The 18450-nt window shown below is 41.0% G+C and overlaps 1 protein-coding gene and 1 non-coding gene across 16 annotated transcripts in view; one reads left to right on the forward strand and one right to left on the reverse strand.

Moving 5' to 3' along the window:
* Positions 1–18450, forward strand: part of CRACR2A (calcium release activated channel regulator 2A) — a 177906-nt gene that overhangs the window by 47465 nt on the left and 111991 nt on the right. For all 15 annotated transcript variants that reach the window (XR_008391030.1, XR_008391031.1, XR_008391028.1 and 12 more), the window contains one exon: positions 16979–17229. Coding sequence is in view for 10 of the 15 variants with exons in the window: in XM_053662299.1 (XP_053518274.1) it covers positions 17014–17229 (216 nt within the window). In the remaining 5 variants the exon portion in view is untranslated. The remainder of the gene's footprint in view (positions 1–16978; positions 17230–18450) is intronic.
* On the reverse strand, positions 14958–15079 carry LOC128627028 (small nucleolar RNA SNORA67). The gene has a single exon (XR_008391110.1). It is a non-coding gene; the product is annotated as a small nucleolar RNA SNORA67 (small nucleolar RNA).

The raw sequence follows: 18450 nt of genomic DNA on the forward strand, positions 1-18450 counted from the left end.
AATTAAATACAACTTGCCTTTTTTGTATTACCCACACATTTGGATTATCACTGTCAGAGCTGATCTCCATTTTCTTACACATTTAAGTAAATGAGCCAGAGTCAAATACTGTGGACAATTGTGGACAGTGGCTTTGCTTTTGGGGGATAATTCTGAGTTTTTTTCTTGCAGTTTGCCTTGTGTGTGCACACACAGCTCTTCTTACGTCCTCTACCTCCATTATTTGTATTTTGTACCCCTGTGAGATTGTATAAATTAACTGAGGAAAGGGTTGGTCTTAAACATGTCTTTGTCCCTCTCCCAGCATTGGCTGGGTTCAGTGCCTTCCATGTGCCCAGGAAGAGCCCAGAGATTAGTTTTTTCAGAAGTAGTTAGATTATCATGATCCAAAGATAAATATTAGGTTTAGAGACTTGGCAGGTAAGGTTTGGAATTGAGGGGACCTGGGATAATGTACTTAATAGAAAACTTGCAAAATGTTCTCATTAGTGCTAAGTCAAGAGAGTTGTCTTAGGTTGGTTTCCCCAGAAGCAAGTCCTGAGAGGGGAACCTGTGTGTACTCAGGGAATGTTCCCAAAAGGACCCAGTAAAAGAGTAGGAAGCAGGACAGAAAGGGAAGAAGCCAGAGTGCAACATCAGGCAGGTTTCAGCCTTAGCCTGGACTCACAAATGTGTTATAAAGTAGAAATCACAAGTCAGATTTTGTCCCTGCTGGAGATGAGGGCACTGGGGTTTCACACTTCTTCACCAGTCAGTCATTGGATAAGGGCTGTTGAGAGGTGACTGAAGAAATTTCAGGCACTTCTTGCTCTGTTCATGTGGACAGAGTGGCTCCAACAGCACAAGGGCCAGCCTTCTACAAGTCAACAGGTGTAGGGAGTTAGAAGCCAAGGCATGCAGAAACTTGGGGTGGGGTGTGGAGGTGTGAAAATATCTGAGGGGGTGTGGGTAGAGTGTCTGTAGGGTTGCCTTGATAACTGCACCCCTAACAGTGTCCAGTGGTACCTCCCTGATGTGTGAATCCCCACTTCCTCCTCTGCAAAGGGCAGATAGGTTACTTGCTTATATTGTAGAGTGATAGCAAAAACAAAACCAAGTGAGAGAGGGGCCACAGACTCGTGCTGACAGCAATAAGACATTATATAAAGCCAGGTGCTATTACTGCATCTTTCCCTCCAGGCCCAGAGGCTGTATTAGCTCTTCATCCTCTCCAGGGCACTTGTCTTCCAGGCATCAGTGCTGACGGCCTTTGAAAACAGCTTGTTCCTGCTGGAAAGAAAGTAGGCACTTTTTAAATGTTGATAAATTTGCAGCAGTTTCTTTAATATATACCAGCCACCTTGAACTACATCTAATTAACTACCAGACACCATGCTGTGGCTGTGTTTGGCTTTGATATGTTCATCAGCGTATTGGAGAACTAATCATAACAGGACTAGCTCTTATAAAATGCCTTTTATCTTCAAAGTGGTTTACAACTACTAATTATTAGAGGAATTATAGTGAACAGCCACCTCACAGAGACCTGAAACCATTATGAAGGGCCTTTGATGTATCTTATAATAGAGCAAGAGAAGTGTGAAGGGGGATGTTTAAGAATAGTTGTCCAGACCTGGAAGAGCTATTTTATAAAGGTAGGTGACAGCTGTTCTCTTTCTCCCTTAAAACTAGAACAAGGAAATTGGTTCTAATTTGAAGAAAAATGAGGCAAGATATAGTGGTTGCATAAGCAATAGCAGGCCACAGAGTGGTAAGGTTCCCTCTCAAAGGTGCCCCTTTATATGAGCTGGTGGGGCACATTGCCTTTCTGGTGGTGTGCAGTGGGAGACGTTACACCCCCAAGTCCCATCCAGCTGGGGCAGTTAATGGTAGATTGATGGGCTTCTTGATCATGTCACCTCATGTAGTATTTTTTGTTTTGTTGCTTTTTTATTTATTAGTTTGTTTTGTTAGAATTTTATCTGGGATATAAAATTTGACTTTTACACAGATAAGAATAGTAACAAGAGCTAACACTCATAAGGTGCTACCCTGCCCATCATTTTATAGGTGAGGAAAGTGAGGCTCAGAGAGCTGGAGAAACCTGTTAGTGGCCCCATGGCCACTGCTTTGAAGAAGCAGCTCAGGCTGTCTGTCCTCACTGAGATCTTATATCTGCCTCACTGCCTCAGTCCCACCAGAGAGTCTACCCAGAGCCATGGGGAAAGTGAGGGGCCATCCACCTATGAAATATGCAGATTGGTTAAAGCACTTTTCCCCACCTACTAAGATGGATTTAAAATAGGCCCTTCTCTGTAAGTCCAAGATGGGGACACAGTCTAAAGTGGCATCAGCTGCCATGGCCTGTGCAGATAGTGCTGGGGACCCAGAAATGACCCTCTTGAGATACCTGGGCAGAAACATGAGCCTCACAATTTCTTAGCAGAGTGGACATTGGCTTCTTGGGAATATTGACATCCTAGAAACAGTCGGATGCTACAAATTAGGGCTTTCCCCGACCCTGGCCCAGAGACTGGTCAGTAAATGCTACAGTGTCTTTTTTTCTAACACCCTTTCTGACACCACATGTGTGTTCTGTGATTCAACATAGTCCCTGCAGGAGAGAGCTCAGTCTCACAAGACTGTCCTCACTGAGTGCCAGTCCCAGGTTGTCACCCATGTGCTGGTAGACCAGCTATACATTCTGGGCCTCCCACAACCTTCTTCTCAAGTTCAGTAATTAGCTGGAACCACTCCCAAAACTCAGGAAAGCACTTTATTTACTGTTACCAGCTCATTGTTATAAAGGAAAATAGCCAGAGGGAAGAGATGTGTGGGGCAAGGTATGGGGAGCAGGGGGCAGAGCCTCCAGGCCCTCTGAGGGCACACCACCCTGCCAGATCCTTAAGGTGTTAACCAAATGGAAGCTCCTGGACCCCATTGGTTAGGGTTTTTTATGGAGGTTTCATTACATAGATGTGATTGATTAAATAACTGGTGATTGAACTCAAACTCCAGTGCCTTCCTATAGGTGGAAGGGTGGTAGGAGATGGGGGCCTGAAAATTCCACCCCTCTAATCACATCCTTAGTTTCTCTGGCAACCAGGAACTATTCAGAAACTATCTAGAGTCTTCCTAGAGTCATCTGATTAGCTATACTCAGGTATGGATGGAAAGGACTCATTATAAATAACAAAAGACACTCCTTTCACTCCAGAAATTTCAAGAGTTTTTAAGAGTGCTGTACCAGGAACCAGAAACAGAGACCGAATACATATTTTTCATCAAACCACAAATATTTACCACTCTGAACCCTCACTCTCAATGGTCTTAATAAGAAGCCAATACAGACATCTGCCAAGATGGAGGCATAGGTGGAAACATTGTGCCTTCTTGGACAACCAAGTTTAAAAACAACAAAGTTTTAGTAACAAAAAAAACGCAGCCAAACCACAGAAAATTGAACTATACAGGACAACAACGAGCAATTCAGCCAGACCTGTAAGAGGGGCAGAGCCAGCAGGTTGGGCAAAAAAGATCCCCCGACCCAGGTGCTCAGGCAGCCGAGGGAAGATCCCAGGTGTGGGGTTGCAACGGGCAGACCCAGTGAGAGCACAAGGCGGCATGCTGACCGAGGTCACACACTCGTGTGCAGATAAACCAGCGAAGGAGAAAGCAGTGAGACAGACCTCTCAGGCCCCAGCGGCGGACCGCTATCACTCCCTCTCCAACCCCGCCCCCACATACAGTGTCACAAACCAGCAACCTGGGTGGCCCCACCTTGGTGAACACCTAAGGCTCTGCTCCTCATACATAACAGGTGCAACCAGACCAAAACATGGCTCAAGAAGAACTCAAACCACCGGAGCTGACAACTCTAAGTGACCAAGAAATTGCCAACCTATCAGATGCACAGTTCAAAACACTGGTGATCAGGATGCTCACAGAACTGGTTGATTTTAGTAGCAAATTAGAGGAACAAATGAAGGCTAAACTAATCAAAATGAAGGGAAATGCACAGGAAACTAATAGTGATGAAAAGGAAACTGGGACTCAAATCAAGGGAGTAGACCAGAAGGAAGAAAAAAAATGACCCAAAACAAAAAAAGGATGAAGAAACAAGAATTCAAAAAAAGGAGGAGAGCCTTAGGAACCTCCAGGACATCTTTAAACACTCCAACATCCAAATTATAGGGGTACCAGAAGGGGAAGAGGAAAAGCAACAAGGGAAAAACTTATTTGAACAAATAATAAAAGAGAACTTCCCCAATCTGGCAAAGTCAATAGACTTCCAGGAAATCCAGGAAACTCAGAGAGTACCAAAGAAGTTGGACCCAAGGAGGAACACACCAAGGCACATCATAATTACATTAGCCAAGATTAAAATGAAGGAGAGAATCCTAGAAGCAGCAAGAGATAAGGGGACAGTCACCTACAAAGGAGTTCCCATCACACTGTCAGCAGATTTCTCAAAAGAGACCTTATAGGCAAGAAGGGGCTGGAAAGAAGTATTCCAAGTCATGAAAACCAAAGACCTACAACCTAGATTGCTCTATCGAACAAAGCTTTCATTTAGAATGGAAGGACAGATAAAGTGCTTCTCAGATAAGGTCAAGTTCAAGGAGTTCATCATCACCAAGCCCTTATGTGAAATGTTAAAGGGACTTATCTAAGAAAAAGAAGATAAAAAAGATGGACAGTGAAAGGACAGCAAACTCACAGTTAGTAAGAACCACACCTAAAACAGAAGCAGACTAAGAGGACAGCTAGATCAGGAGTGAACCATAGAAATGAAGATCACATGGAGGGTTAGCAACAGGGAAGTGGGAGGAGGAGAAGGGGGGAGAAGGTACAAAAAATAAGCAGCATAGACAGTAGGTAGAAAATAGATAGGGGGGAGGGCAAGATTAGTAGGGGAAATATAGAATCTAAAGAACTTGAGACACGTGGTTGTAAAGTAAAGGGGGGAATGGTGGGGGAGGGGTGTGCAGGGTGGAGGGGAATGAAGGGGGAAATAGAATAACTGTAATGGCATAATCAATAAAATATATTTTAAAAAAAGAAGGAGATCAGAACTATGAACAAGAAAATGGCAAAAATACATACCTGTCAACAATGGAATCTAAAACAAACTAAGCAAATAAGAACAAAGACAGAATCATGGATATGGAGAGCACTTTGATGGTTGCCAGATGGTGGGGGGGTATAGGGGAAGTAGGTAGGGAAATGGGTGAAAGGTGAGGGGATTAAGATGTACAAATAGGTAGTTATAGAATAGCCATGAGTATATAATGTGGAATAGTCAAAGAGCTTATATGCATGACCCATGGACATAAACAGTGGTGTAGGGATTGCCTGAGGGAGTGGAGGGTGCTGTGTGGATGGGGGTCAAGGTGAGAAAATGGGAACAACTGTAACAGCATAATGAATAAAATATAATTAAAAATAATACAAGAATAAACTATGTTTCACATAAATAAAAGAAGCCAACACAAATTTATTGAATACCTGTTGTATACCAAGTACCAGGTGGGGAATTGGTGGGACATTTGTTCATTCAAATAAGCAAATATCAATTTCATTCTCATTAAGATTTATCAATGGCACCTCTGCATTTGAGGAAGAAATAAGAAATACTGCATTTATTTAAAAAAAAGAAATATTGCATACATTTGAAAATCTACTCCACCAGACCAAGTAGTATGTTCTAATGTCTGAAGCACGACAGAGCGCTCAGAGACACAGAAGCCAAAGCAATTTAGCCTGGGTGGTCAGGGCAGACTTTTCAGAGGAGGTGGACTTAAAATGGGACCCTAAAGGTGTACGCTATGCCGAGAGTTGGAGCAGACCTAAAGTTCTCAGGGGAGGGAGAAGGAACGGAAAACTTCCCTTTGTTGAGTCTGAGAAGACAGATGTAACCCTCTTATGCACCAGGTCTTTTAACTTTCAGTGGCAGTAAGTTTGATTCCCAGTTCTCCTTGCTCATGAACCTAGACATGTCACTTGACCTTGTGGAGACTGAAATTCTCATTAATAAAAGAGGAAAAATGCAGCCAGTCTTGACACCTTTATAGGACCACTATGGAAATGAGATAATAGAAGCGGAAGTTCTTTTTAATTAGCAAAGTGTAATTAGTGTCATTATTGGTTTCTAGTGTGTCTTTCATTATTTCATCACCTCCCAAAGAGTTATCTTACTAGCAGAATTTCGAACTAAAAAGGATAATACTAAAAATGCCTTAAATAATCACAAGAGCTAACGTTTACCAACTCCTACCTAGGAGTTGCTAGGCATAGTTTCCGAGTGTTTTATGTGTTTTAAGTTCCTTAGTCCTCACATGAAGTAAATGTTGTCACTGCATTATGCAGATGGGGAGCCTGAGTCCTGGAGATGTTAAGAATTTGCTCAAGGTCATACAGAAACTGGTGGAAGTGGAATTTGAAACTAGGGAAAGTTGGCTCTTACCACCCTGCTGTGTTGCCTTCATGAGGCCCAAGCTGGGTGGGATTCCTCTTTTCTATGGGGAGGAAGAGAGAGATGGAGTTTTCCCTCTGCTCTGGTCCCCAGCCTTCCCCGCCTCACTCTAGTTTCTCCCTAGTGAAAAGCAGGGTTGGGGTACGATATGGGTGGCTCAGAGCTTCTCCTAACCCCACCTCCCCTGCAGCAGATTTTGTCAGAACCCCACCCACATCTCTGGGTCTAACCATTTCCCTATCATCTGGCAACCACCAGCTGCCAAACTCTGTCTCTCTGCCCAGGGGGGTTTCTGCACCCACACTACACATGTGGCAAACTGGAGTGTAGGGAATTAAGGCTCCTTAGGAGCAGCCCTCACCCAGTGACCAATTGATGGGCATTGATATATAAATACCCCAGTTTTTCTGCCCCTGGGGTTGGATCATTGATACATGTGGTATACACCAAATTGCAGAGCTTCCTGGGATTAAGTCCCAGGAAGGCACAGCCACTTTCCAACAGTCGGTTGCAGAAGGCACCCTTTATTGGCTCCTCCCCCTTCTTGTTTTACTTCCCACTTTCCAAACAACCTGTTATCAGTATAAATGGAGTTCTTTCAGTGTCATGAGGAAAATAATTTCTAGAGACCCACATGGGAGGATGGGGTTTTGTGGTAAACTTTATTGATGATGTAAAATAAGGGGGTTCTCCTCCTGATTTCCCAATGTCCCATCTCCATCTCTCTCACCATGGAAAAGGTCCAATTTTGTCTTCAGTAGGGCCAGATTAAAGGCCATTGCTCAGAGTTTCTGCTTCACATTAAAGCTTAGTCCTTTTGGAGCCCACCCAGTCTGCTTTGGGCTCTGGTAGCTGCTAGACCCACCTGGTCACGTGCTCTTGGGCAAGAGACAATGCATAAATGCATGGGTGGGTGCATTACCAGGTGGGGGTGGGTGGAGAGAGGGAAAGAGAGAGAGAGATAATGAGTGCTTAGTCCTTTTGGAGCCTAAAGGTGGCTGCTAAGTGGTCTCCATCCCCATCCAGGTAGATGAACTTGCTCTCAGCTGCTCCAGTGGTGGAGTCCTTGTGGCTGCTGCAATGCAACTGCTATGGTCACATGGCTATGGGGAGAGAATGTGCAAGTGCACAGGGTGAGCACAGGTTCCTGAACAAGAGAGAGAACTTCTTTGTTCCTTGTGACTATATTGGCTTGGGTTTGGGATGGACCAGGTACCCTTTTCAAAATAACCAATCAATTTCCCAAACTTTCATGGGCTTTTGATAGGTTTACACCCCTTAGTTAGACTGACAGGTCTCTATGGCCCACCACCTCCCACTGGGCACCCCCCTACCAATAATCCAATAATGGAGTGGGGAAGGGAGGAGAATTAATGCCCTTGGTGGAACAATGCTGTAATCCCCTAGGGTATAAAGCTATAGCTTCCTGGTGAAGTAAACAGGCTTATGCTCTCCAGTTTATTAAGCTCAATATCTAATACCCTTTGCTCCCCTTTGTTTTATTAATATTTAGCTAACTATCAATGGTAACAAAACCACTGACAGCTTTGTCTCAAGGTCTTCTGTGGCATTACCTGTTAAGGGTTGAATTGTGTCACCCATAAAAACATGTGGTGAGGTCCTTAACCCCTACTACCTAAGAATGTGACCCTATTGTAAGTGTAATTAGTCACGTTAAGACGAGGTCATTAGGGTGGACCTATACTCCAATATGACAGTGTTCTTATTAGAAGAGGAAGACTAGGTAAATAAAGACACAGGAGGAGAGAACACTGTGTGAGGACAAAGGCAGAGAGATTAGAGGAGTGATACAGCTGCAAGCCAGGGAACACCAAGGACTGCTGGCCACCTCTTGGAACCAAGAAGAGGCAAGAAGACATTCTGCTCAGTGCCTCATTGGGACCATCGCCATATTGACAACTTAATTTTGGACTTCTGGCCCCAGAGCAGTGAGAGAATAAATTTCTGTTGTTTAAAGCCATCAGTCCTAGGAAGTTTATACGCCTTCCATCTGGGGTCTTGATTCTTTCTTAACTCGCTCCTTCCCAGGGGGCCCCACCATGCATCATTTCCGTGCATATGTCGCACCCGTTCTTACTGGAGCTGCCTTTGAAACCTTTCACTCAGCAACTCTCCTGCATCCTCTGCATTTTGACAAGACCACCTGTCTCTGCCTTCATGTGGCACTGCCAACTCAGAGTTAATGGTAGAGGCTTGGGCTTCTGCTGTATATGGAGCTTCCTCTATGGAGCTGGGTAATTAAGGAGATTCGAATGGATCCTGAAGATGCTTTGGGGTATTTTATCTCCTAGCTGTCAGATGCAGAAGAGATTCAAGGTGGATTAGTAGCTGCTTTCAAGTTTGCAAGGGGTGTAATGTGGAGGGAGCTACCAGCTGTTCCCCATCTTCACTGAGCCCAGAGTGAGGGGGAAATTACCTTGGAACCTTCAGGAGGGATTTAGGTTTAATCTGTGAACTTTCTGATTGCAGCGGTTACTAAGCTGTCAGAATTACTTTGAAAGTCTGGGCAATGTTCCTGGAAATAGTTGAGGGCTTGATAATTTCCATCTGTGTATAAAGTCTTTTATAGAATTACTCTGGAGGGAGAAGAGTGGTCTGCATGCTCTGAGGAAGACAAGCAGATAAAAAAGTTGTTTCTGTTCCCTTTGTGATGGTCACAGCTTTTTCTCTTTGCCTGGGACCATCCCCAACCATTTCCCTTTTGTAGGTAGGGATGCTGTCCGTTGGTTCTAAAAACTCTTTGAGATGGAAACCTGTCTCCAGCTCTGAACCCTGGACTCCATCCAAAAGTGATACAGCAGAGCCTGTCACAGGGCTTCCATTTTATTTTGATGTGAAAGTAGAGCACTTCTGTTGTTTAGTCTTCCATTCCCTTTGGAAAACCCGCAGATGCTGTGCAAAGACCAAGCCAAGGAGTAAGAGAAAGGGGACCGAACTCACAATGTGGGAATGGACTTCAGGAGGGCCTCTGCCTGCTCCCTTTTTTTCAGCGGGACTGAGGGTTTTTACAGGAAAATTACTTAATTTTCATCCACCTCCTGCTTGCCAGAGTTGAATGTAAAGGGAGGAATCAAGCTCCTGAGACAAAATGCAATAGGCAGTGCTAGATTTGCAGTCCTGCACTTATTCTGTTGTTTTAAAATAGGTTTATTGAGCTATTGACATACATAAACTGCACTTATTTAACATATACAATTTCGTAAGTTTTGCTATATGTTTGTATATATGTGTGTTTATATATGTGTATATACATATCTCCATGAAACTATTACCACAATTAAGATTGTAAACATATCCACACCCCCAAAAAGTTTCCTTTCATTCATTTGTAATCCCTCCCTTTTCACCTTCTCCTCCCTTCTCTCTTTTCCGTCACTATAGATTGTTTTCATTTTATATAATTTCATATAAATGACATAAAATAGTATGTCCTCTTTTTTGTCTGGCTTTTTCACTCACATGATTATTTTGTTGCTTGGATCAAAAAAATTGTGCCTTCCCTTTACTGGGAGTAGCATTCCTTTGTATGCATACACTGCCATTCTGCAGTGAGCATTTCTGTTCTTTTGGCTACTATAGCTAAAGCTTCTGTAAACATTCATGTACAAATCTTTGCATGGATATATTCTTTGATCACTTGGGTAAATATTTAGAAGTGGGGTGGGTGGATCATGAGGTAGAAGTTTGTCTGGCTTTTTAAACAAACTGCCAAATGCTTTCCAAAGGGATTATACCATTCTACATTTCCACCAGCAATGTAGGAGAGTACCATCCAGTCATGCCACATCCTTACCAAGACTCACTATTGTCTTTTTTATTTTAGCTATTCCAATTAAGTGTGTGCTGGTATTTCATTGTGATTTAAATTGTATTTCCCTTATGACTAATAATGTGGGACATTTTCCTGTGGTTATTTGATATCCGTATATCTTAGTTGATCAAGTGCCTGTTCAAATGTTCTGCCTATTTCAAAAATTAAGTTATTTTCTTATGTTTTGAAAGTTCTTTATATAATCTAGACCAAAATACTCTATCAGATATATGCTTCGCAAATATTTTTTCCAGTCTGTGGCTTAAATGGTATCTTTCAAAGAACAGAAATTTTAAACTTTGATAAAGCCAAAATTACTAGGGTTACAAAGATATTCTCTTCTTGAAGGTTTATATATGTTGACTTTATATTTAGATCTGTGATCCATTTTGAGTCAATTTTTACATATGGCTTAATATATGGATTGAAATTCTTTTTGCAAATAGGTATCCAGTTACTCTAGTACCATTTGCTGAAAAGATTATCCTTTATATGCTGGATTGACTTTGCATCTTTGTCAAAAATCAGTTATATACACAAATTTATTTTTTGATTCTCTATTCTAAATTCTGTTGCATTTATCTATTTTCCTGTTTTTCTGCTGATCCCACACTATCTTGATTACTATAGATGAATGTCTTGAAATCAAGTAGTTTTAGTCTTCCAGTTTTGTTCTTTTTCACAACTCTTTTGGCTATTCTAAGTCCTTTGTATTTTTACAAAAATTTTAGATTGGCTTGTCAACTTCTACAGAAAAAAATCCTGTTGGTATTTTTTGATTTGGATTGAGATGAATCTGTACATAAAATTAGAGACAAATGACATCTTAATAGTATTGAGTATTCCAGTGCATGAACCTGCATATGTCTCCATTTATTTCTGTCTTTAATTTTGCTTATCAATATTTTATGACTTTCAGTGTATAGGTATCACATATTTTTTGTCAGGTATATCTCTAAGTATGTCATAATTCTGGTGCTATGTTAAATAATATTTTTATTTTAACTTTAACTTTTTGTTGCTGGCATACAGAAATGCAATTGATTTTTATATAGAGAACTTGTATTTTTTTAACCTTGTCAAAGTCACAGATTAGTCCTAGTAGCTTTTGGTGGACTTCATCAGATTTTCTACATAAACAATAATGTTGTCTAGAAATAAAAACAATTTACTTCTTCCTTTTCAATCTGGGCCTTTTTTTTTTCTCTTGCCTCATTGAACTGGCTAGAATCTCCAACATAATGATTAATAAAAGTGGTAAGAACAGACATTCTTATCTTTTTCTTTGATTATAGGGGAAAGCATTTGTTTTTTCTTGATGAAGTATGGTGTTAGCTGTTAGGTTTTTGATAGACGCTCTTTTTCAAATTGGGCAAATCTTTTTACATTTCTGGTTTTCTGAGAGTTTTTATCTGGAGTGGCAGTTGTATTTTGTCAAACGCTTTTTCTGCATATATTGAGATGATCATAAAGTTTGTCTTTTTTTAACTTGTTAATGTGGTGAATTATGTTATTGATTTTCAAATGTTAAACCATTCTTGCATTCCTAGAATAAACCCCCACTTGGTCGGGATGTATTATTTGTTTTCTATATGATGTTGGTTTCAACATTTTAAAATTTTCTAAAAAATTTTTTGCATTTATGCTCACAAGGGCTATTGGCCTGTGCTTTACTTTTCTTTTAATGTCTACGCCCAGTTTTGGTGTCAGGGTAATCTTGGCCTCATAGAATATGTTAGGAACTATTTCATCTTCAATTTTCAGGAAGAGTTTGCATAGAATTAGTATTCGTTTTTCTTTTAGTATTTGGTAGAATTTATCAATGTAGGTATCTGAGCCTCTAACCTTTTTGTAGAAAGATTTTTAACTGTTGGGTTAATATAAAGAATAAGATATAATATTATTCATGTACTTTATTTTTTTATATTTAATGTTTTTCAAGAAATTTGTCCATTTCATCTAAATAATCAAGTTTATTGGCATAAAGTTGTTTATAATATTCTCTTTTTAGCCTTTTGATGTCTGTAGAATTTGTAATGATTTTACTTTTCAAATTCTCGATATTATAATTCGTGTCTTCTCTCTTTCCTGATATTCTAAAAGAGCCAGTTTTTAGTTTCTTTTTTCTGTTTTTTAAAATTGTTTTCTATTTCATTAATTTCTGCTCTGAGATTTATTATTTTCCCCTTATTTTGTGTTTAATTTGCTCTTATTTTTCTAGTTTCTTAGGGTAGAAGCTGAGGTCATTGATTTGGGACCTTTTGTTTTTTTCCTTTATGTATGTGTGTGTGTATATGTTTAGTGCTATAAATTTTTTTCTTGTGTACTGCTTTAGCAATATTCTACAAAACTGATATATTGTGCTTTTTAAATTTACTTCAAGATAATTCAATTTTCCTACTTATTTCTTTGACCAAACTAAGTTCTTCTTTGACCAAAATGTGTTATTAAGAGGTGAGGTTCATAGTTTTCATATATTTGAGCATTTTCTGGAGGTTTTTCTGTTACTGGTTCCAATGTAATTCCATGGGGATCAGATGACATACTCTGCATGGCTTGAATCCTTTAAAATGTATTGAAACTTGTTTTATGGACCAAAATATGGAATGTCTTGGTAAATATTCCATGTACACTTGCAAATAAAATATATTCAGCTTTTGTTGAGTGGAGTGTTATACAAATGTCAATTAGGTCAAGATAGTTGACATTGTTGTTCAAATCTTCTGTATCCTTGACTGATTTCTGTCTACTTGTTTTATTAATTGTTAATAAAGGGCTATTGAAATGTTTGAATATGATTGTGGATTTGTCTCTTTCTCCTTGTGGTTCTATCCATTTTTATTTCATCATTTTAAAACCCAGTTATTAGGGGCATAAGTGTTTAGGATTGTTATCTTTTTTTGGTGAATTGACTTCTTTATCATTGTTAAATGACTTTATCTTCATTAATATTCTTCATTCTAGAATCTACTTTTCCTGATATTAATATGCAGCTTTCTCTTGACTAGTGTTAACAAGGTATATATTTTCCCAGTCTTTAACTTTTAACCTATTTGTGTCTTTATGTTTAAAGTACATCTCTTATAGGTAGCATATAGTTGGGTTTTCTCAGCTTAGGAAATTTTCCAGGTTCTGGTTGGGTTCCCCTTCCTGTGCCATGACCTAAAAACACCTTAGGCAATAATGGGACTTATTTGGTTTAGTTTCCCATCTCTCAAGAACAGGGCTTGGTCTGGAATAAGATAAGTGTGGCCCCTTATAGTGCAAAATTTTAGAAAGTAATCATTCTCATATACATATTTTTAAAGTAGATTCCTCTTTAAATTTTGGATCCTCTTTAAATTTTTTATCTTCTTATTTTTTTTTAAGATATTGATTCTAAAGAGAGAGGAAGGAAGGGAAAATGAGAAGGAGAGAAACATCAATTAATTGTCTCTTGCATGTGCCCTAACTGGGAATCAAACTGGCAACCTTTCAGTTTATGGGATGATTCTCAACCAGCTGAGCCACACTGATCAGGGCTTTTACCTCACACTTAAGAAGACACTCACAGAGTTCTGCAAGTACAGGGCTAGCACCTAAGAGTATAATGCCTCTTGTAACTTTGTACTTTAGGAGCCTCACTCAGCTCACCCTAGACTCAGCCCTGCCCTTTATTGCCTGATGTCCAGTACCTTGAAAACCATTTTTAAAGTGTATTTTATCCGGATTTTTAATTATTTCAACTGGGAGGGTAAATGCAGTCCCTGTTATCTCCTTTTGATGAATTGACTTCTTTATCATTGTGAAATGAGTTTATCTTTTAAAAAGATAATTCCATCTTTTCTGCAAGCAGAAGTCAGGCTTATTCTTCATGAGAATTAAAACCAAAAATCCTGGATATAAAGCTACATGACTAAAATACATATGTTTTCAGGCCTCCTTACAAAAGAATTTAGCAAAAAATTGATCTTCATTCAGCAAGCAATCAATGAGCACAGCTCTGTGCCATATTCAGGGCTAAGAGCTGAGGTTAAAAATCAAATAAGACAAGGTAGCTATCCACCCATGCTCATAGCTGCCTTCTTTAGAACTATTGGATTGGCCCTTTCATAACACATATCACTTGCAACATGGGCCAGGGAACGCAGAGAGCCAGAGAGAGTCAGACATAGACCTGAGGGATCATCTCTGCTAATTCCCATGCCCAGGCTAGTTCAGGGACTCAGTTGAGTCACACAGCTTGTCAATAGTAGATGATTGCTATATAGTCTATTTTGAAGTATATGGAGGAGGGATCCAACTCAAAATAACTTCTGTTGCTGCCAGTCACCATGACTAAAATCCCATCATTAGAGACTTAGTCATTGAGGTCAGGGCCCCTGTTTTATTCATGTTTGCATTTCTCAGTGTTAGCTTAGAGCCTGAAACATGGAAATCAATAGATATGAATGAATGAATGAATGAATGAAGTTAAAATGATGAGCACGCCTCTGGGAGGTGACTTAGGTTATTATCAGTTGGGGATGAGTAGACTGTGAAGAGCAGGCCCACAGCTGGGACCCATGATAGGAAGGTAATTGTAAGTAAAGTAAGTTCAAGAGGTCTCTAACTGTACTTAGACCTTGATCTGAGTTATTTAACATATCCCAGTGTGGCTCATCTGAGTGACAGGAATATATATTTTTTTGTTCATGTAGGCAGCCAAAGGAAGGCAAAGGAAATTACACGTGACCTTCTGCCCTGAAAAGCTGAGGCATGCCAGGTTTTATCTCAGGTTGCTACTTTCCTGAAGAGGGGCAGGAATCTTAATCCTACTTACCTTATGGAAGGATGTCAGATTTCAATAGGATGAAGTAGGTTAGGGGTTTGGCAAGACAAATCCCCCAAGGAATGACAGGTATTATTAGTCTACTGTCCTGGGAGCAACAAATGGGAATGAGATGAGGGCCTATGAGATGGCAGAGACCTTGCAGACAGCAGGAGGATTGCAGCTGTTCTGCTCACACTGTGTGTTTACAGAAGCTCAGATATTACCACTATCATTATCTAAGAGTCCTCCCTACACTCAGCATTGCACATAGTTGTGCCAGGCAGTGCAATTAGCCACACAGACACAACCCTGCTCTCTGGGGACTTCCAGTCAAGGCGGTTCCCTCTGGGAAAGACAGAATTAAATGTTAAATCTGCTTATGATCAGGTAATGAGCCATCCGCACCATGTGGGGATGAAGAAAAAAACGTTTTCTGAGTGGGAGGCTGATGAGAGGAGTCAGGGTGGGAGTTCCTTGTTCAGCCTGAGCAGTGAGAAGGTGAGCCTGCTCTACCTTGTCTAGACAATTCCGAGGGATCTGTTCCTGAGGCCAGAGGCAATCTTCAGCTCCAAGCCCACAGCTCTTGAAAAATCTCATAGGTGGAAGGAATTGACTGAAATAATAGATGACTTTCGTTCGAGTTATCAGCCAAAGGCCCAGGCTCTAACAGTCAGAGAAGCCCACCTGGTGACAGTGATTTTCTGCCTTTCTTCTGACCATGGACATAAGGAGCTATGATTTAGAACTCCATTGTCTCCAGTTTCCCACAAATGTATTACAATGTATATCTATATTTTTAAATTCAAATATTATCATGAATTTGAAATCTGACCTAGTCTACCTCTCAAAATTCTTTAGATGGAAAAACACAATGATATGAGATTTTCTTTGATCACATTAACCCAATTTTTCAGACTGTCAGAGTAAAATGTGCCTTTAAGGGTAATAGGCCCTATCTTCTCATTGTACAGATGAGAAAACTGAGGCCCAAGCAGGTCCCTTGTTCAAGGTATCTTAGTAGCAGCAGTGTCTAGACTGCCAGCCCAGCTTTTCATGCCTTCCCATGACATCACATTGCAGTGCATCTTCTAAAACAGCTATTTGCAGGGCTTCAAGAACCTGATCGAGGTCTATGATTTGTGATCATAGACCCCCTTGTCCTGTTGGCTGAAGACAGCCTCGTGTGTTGCCAAACCAGGCCTGCAAAGCTTGGTACAGCAGGAAGATCCTTAGGACAGGATGCAATTTCCCATCCATCCATTGCAGCCCCCACAGGTCTGTGGCAGAGGCTAAGGTTTGTTGATTGTGAGTGATACAAGAGAGAGTGCATTTGAGTGAGGGGAGCCCTCCACCCTTGGCAAGGCTGAGAAGTCGGGACAATGTGGGATTAATATCAAATACAAGTTAGATGATCTTGCATTTAAATCACAAATTTGTACAAACTGCTGTGTGGCCTTGGACAAGTCACTCAACCTCTCTGAGCCTCAATAAAATGGAGATTATAATATTTATTTCAGAGAGATGAGAAAAATAAATGACAAAATGTATGTAGAGACCTTTGCATGGTACAGTGGTCTCTATAAATGGTAGCTGGTCTATCAGAATCTGTTTTGTTGTTTGTTAAAATTGGGAGAAATTATTTTCAGGCTTGCTCTACCCACTTCCTTTCAATTGGGAAATGTCTATTACCCCACCCCACATCTCTTTTCTCTTTGATGGGCTGGCCGATCTATTAGCGATCATGGCACACTTCCCCTTGTCCTGAGCATCTGCTAATTAAGAGGTGGTTGCTAAGAGATGCTAGGGCACACTGGCGAGCTGTTCTCAAGTCCCCTGTCATTCTTTCTCAGCCTCACTTCACCCCCAGCACACCCACCTCTCTCTCATCTTCCATTCTCAGGATCTGAAAAGAACTGAGGAAAGTGACAAACCTGGATGGCTACACCTGACCAGAGAGTGGTCTCTAGACCCCAGAGACCTTCTCAGGAACAAAAGGGGAGTGGGGCCTTCCTGGGTCCCCTGGACAACCTGGAGTGTAAGGAGAGCCAGGAGTTTGTGCAGACAGAGCTGGCCATGCTGAGGAAGGCACAGGAATTCTTCCGGACCTGCGACACAGAGGGCAAGGGCTTCATTGCCAGGAGGGATATGCAGGTAAGAAGGACCCCAGCTGTCTACCTGGAATGCCAAATTGCTTGGGTCTCCCTGCCTCAGGTTAGCACTTGCCCCATTGGAGGTGATATCTTTAATAGAAGAGATGCCATCAGCTCTGCCCTAGAAGGAGGCATCACCTCTAACTCTGTTGGTTTTCTTTCCTTCTGACCTTAACTTGCTGTCATACTCAGGAGTTATTTCCCCTCTCTGACTCAGTAACTCCCCAGGGGTGGGAAGAGAGTGATAGCAACATAAGGTGGTTAAGTAAGCGGTGGTGAAGAACCTTCTGAAACAAAGGTAGAAAGACAGTGACTTGTTGCCTCACAACAAAGCTCTGAGTTCTGCCGCAGTCCTTCCTGTGAGATGCTGTGTGTGTCAGATGCAGAACCCACAAGGAAGGCAATTCTGGAGCTCATCTTGTCTGTCCCTCACCCTGAAACCCAGCTACATTTAACCCCATATGTAAGGATTTCCAGAGAGAGAGACTGCAGATCCTTGGTGCATGCCATTGCTAAGTGCAAGGCTCAACAAACTTTGTCTGTAAGGGCCAGAGAGTAAATATTTCAGGCTTTATGGGTCAAGGGGTCTTTATCCTGACTACTCAGCTCTGCACTGCAGCCATACGCAAAATGTAAGTGAATGAGACTGGTTCTGTTCCAATGAAACTTTATGGACACAAATTTGAATTTTATATAATTTTCGTACATCACCAATTATTCAAGCACTTAAAAGTGTAAAGGCCATTCTTGGTTCACTGGTCATGCAGAAATGGAGTAGGTCTAATTTATAGCCCAGGGGTGTGGTTTGCCTACCCCTGGTCCGGTGTCTTTCCACCTTTAGTGTCAAAAGGTTCTTTGTGGTGTCTCACTTAAGTCTCTTACACTGCAGAGGTGATTTCACCACGATGTGAATAAATAAAACGCAGGCTCCACTAGGGCTCTGCAAAAGCATCTCTTCTCCACATTTTGTCAGCGCTTGTTCTGTCAAGAGCATTTTTGGAGGGAAAGCTAGCTGTGCTGTTAGGAGAAAGACCTTTAATGGTTTTCTTTTTTGATGGTTTTCTTTTTTGAAGTGTAGGTTTTCAGAATACACTAAAGTTGGGCAGTGAAACGTAGACCTCATCCGCATCTAAATGTAGATCTGTCATCTGCAATAAAATGTAGATGATACTAATGTAGACCTCATTAGTATCAGTTCTACCTCTGCTCACATATGGGAGCT

Source organism: Artibeus jamaicensis, unplaced genomic scaffold (genome assembly GCF_021234435.1).
Source record: "Artibeus jamaicensis isolate MK-2021 breed Jamaican fruit bat unplaced genomic scaffold, CSHL_Jam_final contig_1028, whole genome shotgun sequence".
In the NCBI taxonomy this organism is placed as follows: Eukaryota; Metazoa; Chordata; class Mammalia; order Chiroptera; family Phyllostomidae; genus Artibeus; species Artibeus jamaicensis.